Here is a 6648-nt window from a genome sequence, read left to right on the forward strand (position 1 = left end):
AAAGGCAAAAAGAAATTATATTTTGCATTAAGAAAATAAAACCTGTTATAGATGTATTAAGATTTTTTTAGCATTGGGACATTATTATTATTATAATGCTAATAATAATGATTATTATTATTATTATAGAGAAAATAAAGGATTTAATCCTTTTTTAAAGGAGAAAAACGTATTACTGAAGAAAAAAAAATATTTCAGTTTGTTGCCAAGGGAACATTTCTAATTTTCATTTGGTTTAAGCACTAAATTCAAACTACTACTATTCAAACTAAAAATGTAATTAAAAAAACGTGAAAAAAAAAAATGAATACAAATGATAAAAACACAACAAAATTGCTAAAACAAACTGAAATTAAAATGAAAATAGAAAAAAAAAAGGAATTCAAAATCTTAAATTACTATAATATGAACTCAAAATAAATATTTATACAATATTTAAATTGCAAAGGATTAATCCTTACCATAAAAATTCCATTACGGAAAAGTAGAAAAATTACAATATTAATTAAATTAAAGTAGTTACATTAATACAATATTTAAATGGTAAATAATTTATACACAGTATTATTTGCTGTACTACTAATTCATGGAGATTAAAAAAAAAAATACCACAGTTTTAGTAAAAAAAAAAATACTGTAATACAAAAATGAAAATCACCATCAAATAATTCAATAAAAGTAAAACATTTTCATGGTCCTAAAACAGGCTTCATTTTTGCTAATTAAAATGTCTTCACTATATTTTTATTATAAAAAAACAAAAATATAAAAATGACAAAACTACATCAAACATGCTAAAACAAACTAAATTAAAATGAAAACAGAAAATATACAAATAAAAACTAACTAAATATGTGAATAAATACTAAAATAGCTTGTGAAGCTCCACTTGACTTAATGCATATCAGAAGGTCGCTCCCTATGTAGGGTTTATAACAAAGTATATACTAGACGGGACGCAGCCGAACTCTGGATAATAAAAGCGAATGGATTCTGCACTAATTTAACACAATTCAGCTGTAAGTCCACAGAGGATGTACCTGTGATGTCGGGTTTCTGCGGCATGAGGAACTGGAAGAAGGTGGGCTCCGACAGGCCCTTGACGTTACGCGCCGTGATCTCTACGTTGTAGCGCATGTTCCACTGCAGCGGCTGCAGCAGCGCAAAATCATTCACGCCGGGAACCAGCTTCGTCATCCACTGCTCCTCTTTATCCTGCACACACACACACACACACACACACACACACGTTTGTTTCTGTGAATTGTAGGGACTTTCCATAGACTTCTATTACTTTTATACTGACCAAACAATATTTTCTATCCCCTAACCCTAAACCTAGTCCTTACAGAAAACCTGTTTGCATATTTTTTTTTATTATTTCATGTCAGTTAATACTTATTTTATTTCACCAATAATTTTAATTTTAATTTTTGTAGTTTACAATACTAGCACTGCTTGAGATGACTTGGAAATAGTGCTTTAATGGTGTTTTATTTTCATTTTTGGGTCTTCAGTCTTCATAAGTTTGGATCGACCTGAGAAGGATGAGTAAACAACGACAGGACTTCATCTCCATTAGTTCAGCAGTCTGACGGACCGCATCAAAAACAATAGAAAACGAGACAGAAAATAAACCAAAAATAAGAACAAAAAAAGACCTAAGGGAGGAATAAAGAATCAATGCAAAGGCAGAAAGTATAGACTCATCCTGACCTGATATGTCTGGAAGTATCTGATCTTCTTCACTTCAATTTCAGTAAAGCACTTTAAAGAGATTTCACTTCCCATGAAGCTTTGCAGACTGAACGTCAATCTCATACAAAGACCAGCAACTTCAATGGGAGTCTCTCGAGTGATTGACGGAGACACGTTTTCATTGGCTGACGGAGATAACAGCGTCCTTTAATTTCTCTTTCGTGTGTCTTTTAAAGTCAACCTGAAATGAAACCCATTTTACGCCCATCATGTGGCATATATGTAGATTGAGGATTTATATTATTAACCGAGAACTGAGAAAAGTGGACTTTTCAGATGAAAAAGAAAGTTGTTTAGAGGTTAAGCAAGTTTACAGGAAACTAAACGCTCACAATAAGATGAGAAACGTGCATTAGGAGAGTCTGTTTTGATTTTAATGCGACTTTAAGGTCAAGCTTGTGCTGTTGACCTTCTGCGAGCAGCAGATTGAAATCATTCTTGTGTGTCTGATATCTTTTATTTTACACACATCTCACCAGGATGGCCTTCAAAAGCTCTGGTAATGAACGCCAGACTTGTTTCTCTCTGACACTTTCATCTGTAATGTTGTTTTTTAGCGCAGCTCTGATGAGCACAGATCAACGCTGAATACTCTGAACCTCACTAAAATCACCAGGTGCATATTTCACTACAACATTTAAAAGAGGGGAAAAAAAACAATAAAATATGTACTGTAAATGATTATTTTGCATGAAAATTAAGTCTAGAATATCTAGTTTTTAGATATTACATTGTGAAATTAATTGCATTTCCCCAAAAATATTCACTAATGCAATACAAAGACTTTATTTATTAATAATAATAATAATACTACTAATAAATTATATTCAGTTCAACAAATATCACCATGACATGTCACTGATATTTATTTATGTATATTTATAAATGTCATTTACAAAACTGTTCCATTGTTTGTTTTTTAAAGAAATTAATATTTTTATTCAGTATACATGATCCAAAATATGCAAAATGCAATGGAAAAATTGTATGGAAAATGAAACAAACAAACAAAAACAATGCAAAAATAAAATAAAAATCACATACTGTAAATGATTATTTTGCATGAAAATGAAGTCTATTTTTTAATGAGTTTTTAGATATTACATTGTGAAATCAATTGCATTTCCCCCAAAATATTCACTAACGCAATACAAAGAGTTTATTTAATAATAATAATAATAATAATAATAAATTATATTCAGTTCAATAAATATCACCATGACATGTCACTGATATTTATTTATGTATATTTATAAATGTTATTTACAAAACTGTTCCATAGTTTGCTTGTTTTTTAAAGAAATTAATATTTGTATTCAGTAAGGATACATTCATTCACTAAGTATACATGATCCAAAATATTTCACACAAAATGCAATGGGAAAATTGTATGGAAGATGAAACAAACAAACAAAAACAATGCAAAAAAAAATCACATACTGTAAATTATTATTTTGCAAGAAAAAAAAATATTTGTATGTTTTTAGATTGTGCTATTAATTACATTGTTCCCCAAAATTGTCATTACTGTAATACAAAGATGATGATGATGATGATAATTATAATAATAATAATAATTTATATTTAGTTAAATTAATATTTCCATGACATTTTATGGTTTCATATACTAATACTATTCATTATACTCATTTACACAAGTGTTCAATAGTTTGGTTTCAATAAGTTCTTTTTCATTTTTTTTTTTTTTTCATTTTATTCTTTTTTTTTTTTTTTTAAGAAATGAATACATTAAATTGATCAAAAATATTTCACACTGAATACAATAGGGGGAAAAAATTATTTACTGTGAATTATTATTTTGCATGAAACAAAAAAAAAAAGTTTTTACATTGTGCAATTAATCACATTTTCCCCAAAACTGTCATTAATGTAATATAAATAAATAAATAAATGGTATTCAGCATATTAGAATGATTTCTGAAGATCATGTGACACTGAAGACTGGAGGAATGATGCTGAAAATACAGCTGCGCATCACAGAAATAAATTACATGTTAACAGATATTTACATAGAAAACACTTATTTAAATTGCAATAATATTTCAAAATTTTTATTGTATTTTTAATCAAATAAATGCAGCCTCGGTGAGCAGAAGACACTTCTTATTTACTTATTGCATAACAGTAATGATAATTTGTGGCTAAAAGAGCTTAATAGTTTAACTAAATAATGTGGAAAAAATCTGAATGTTCCTAAAATAGGCTTCGTAATCTGATGTTTGAGATTCCCCTGAAAGCAGGACGAAGCGCAGGTTAGTGTAGGTGTAAGTGCTAGAATGCTCCGCTTGGCTCTTTTTGTGTCTTATATCCGTGACGGAGAGGAATCACCTCCTGCTGCTCCTCTGTGGAGAACCGAAGGACTTCAAAGCGTTTCTCTCACGCGTCGGCATTCTTTAAGCAAATGAGGCCACAGCGTGAGTGAGATCTCAGCGGCAAGAGCAGGATTCTTCAGACGACCCAACAGAAACACGCTAACTTCAGCTCAGATTAACACCGTGTGTGCAAACCAAGCTTAAAGAGTTCCTTACGTACAGTACAAACTCAACATGTAAAGTTTCTTTCAAGCATCTGCGACATTAAACCACAAGTGTTGTTATTTAGCTTGCAGCTGTAAACATGTTTATTTATGTAACATTTATCACCTGACTGAGAAGACTGAGATCAGAAAACACAACACGGACTTGCATTTACAATGAATTCATGCATGCAAACATTGCCTATAGCAAATTGTGTTGTGTGAGTCACTGATGGTCAAAAGTCTGAAATAATTAAAATTTTTAATGCTTTTTGAAACCTCTTCAGCTCATCAAGGCTGCAAAATACAGTGAAAAATTATTAGTTTAAAACAGCTGTTTTCTATGTGAATATCTGTCAAAATGTAATTTATTTCTGTGATCAAAGCTGTATTTTCAGCATCATTACTCCAGTCTTCAGTGTCACATGATCTTCAGAAATCAGTATAATATGCTGATTTTATGTTTCAGTAAAATGTTATTTAAAATTTTAATAATTTTTCACAATATTACTATTTCTACTGTATTTTTGATAAAATATTTATCTACTGTAGATTTATCTTGTGTTATACACTGACACTTATTCATTGAGTAGACACAAATTTTATCCAAAATGAAATACAGATTACAAAAACGAAAAAAGAGAAACATTTTCATAAATGATCTAACGAAATGAGCAATAACGCAAACATTTTGTTAGTTCGCTGCCAGTGCTGTTATTGTTAACTAAAAATAAAACTATTAAAAATCACTTTCATTCATTGAAATGAAGGTAAAATTTAATTTAAAATAACTATTAAATGAAAAACTAACATTTCAAAAACTTAAATGAAAATTAGAAATGTCGCCCTAGCAACTAATTCAATAAATTAAAGCACTTAAGTAACTAAAACCAAAACAAAAAACAAAAATAATTAAAGTTAAAAAGAAATATTTAAAATAGTTATTGTAGTATTATTGACATATTATTATAGTTTTTATTTATATTTTGAATCAGGTTTTATTTTTATATTTTCCATTTTATTTTAATTTTTGTCAAATTTTAATTAATTTTCACATGTGTTTGTCATTTTCAGCGGGGTTATTTATGTCTATACAGTTTTGTTCATTTTTATTTCAGTTTTATTAATTTTTTTTTATTTTTTTTTTTAGTCCAAGTTAAAATGAGAAATGTTGCTTTGGCAACTTGCATAAAAAAATAGTTATAATTTTATTTTATTTTATGTTTATTTTATTTCAGTTAAAGTTTATTTTATGTTATTTTTTATTTTATTTCATTTCAGTTGATGTTTATTGAACTTTGGCAACTTGCATAAAAAATAGTTATAATTTTATTTTATTTCATTTTATTTTTATTTTATTTCAGTTAAATTTTATTTTATTTTATTTTTCTTATTTTTTTAATATATATTTTTAGATTGTATTTGTATATTTTCAGTTTTCTTTGTAATTTTAAAGTTTTAGAATTTTTATTTTATTCTATATAATTTTTAAGTTTAAGTTTTAGTTATTTTAGTATTTCACATAAAACAAAAATTAAAAATGTTACCTTGGCAACTATATGAAAAAAGTTTTTAATTTTTAATTTTATTTGAGTTGATGATCTTATTTCAAGTAATATAAATGTTTTTTATTGTTTTAATTCTTATTTTTATTTATTTTATTTTATTTCAGTTAATGTTTATTTTATTTTTTATTTCATTTAATCTCAGTTAATGTTTATTTTATTTTTTATTTTATTTCATGTCAGTTGATATTTATTGAGCGTACGCACCGTTTTATACTTGACGATGTACTCCACGATGGGCATCCCGCCGTCGTCTTGTCTGATCAGTCCGAGTCTGTAGGCCTTCCCAACGCCTCTCTGACCGTGAACCGTCGGAGGACTCGGCTCGCCTGAAGAAACGAGACCATCAGACACGACTCAAGATCTCACAGACACGTCACACTAGGGCTGCATGATTAATCGAAATTAAAAACAGCTGTCATTATCGCAGAACGATATTTTCGGTTTCGCAATCGGACGATTATATCGGTCTGCGATTATGAACGCGGTTTTGCGTAGCTTGTCAGTGAACTACGGCTTTCATGGCCGTTTGGGACTGTTTGAGGAGGGTTTGACTTCAGAATGAGAGCGGGACTGGGAGTGCTGAGCGTCCTCATGCTCAGGTCCGAATCTGAAAGAAAAAGAAAAATCACGTCTGTCGAAAGTTTTTTTATGTTTTTTAGAGAAGTCTCTTCTGCTCACCAAGCCTGGATTTATTTGATCCAAAATACAGCAAAAACACTTTTTACTATATAAAATAACTGTTTTCTATGTGAATATCTGTTAAAGTGTAATTTATTTCTGTGATCA

General features: G+C 29.0%; 1 protein-coding gene across 2 annotated transcripts in view; it reads right to left on the reverse strand.

Annotated features, from left to right (window-relative positions):
• The window catches only part of LOC107751079 (neural cell adhesion molecule 2-like), a 245139-nt gene that overhangs the window by 13977 nt on the left and 224514 nt on the right, over positions 1 to 6648 (reverse strand). For both annotated transcript variants that reach the window (XM_016566675.1, XM_016566674.1), the window contains exons 14-15: positions 6067 to 6188; positions 1041 to 1215 (exon numbers count right to left, since the gene is read on the reverse strand). In XM_016566675.1, the coding sequence (XP_016422161.1) occupies positions 1041 to 1215; positions 6067 to 6188 (297 nt within the window). The remainder of the gene's footprint in view (positions 1 to 1040; positions 1216 to 6066; positions 6189 to 6648) is intronic.

Source organism: Sinocyclocheilus rhinocerous, unplaced genomic scaffold (assembly GCF_001515625.1).
Source record: "Sinocyclocheilus rhinocerous isolate Xijiao unplaced genomic scaffold, SAMN03320098_v1.1 scaffold632, whole genome shotgun sequence".
Lineage (NCBI taxonomy): Eukaryota > Metazoa > Chordata > Actinopteri > Cypriniformes > Cyprinidae > Sinocyclocheilus > Sinocyclocheilus rhinocerous.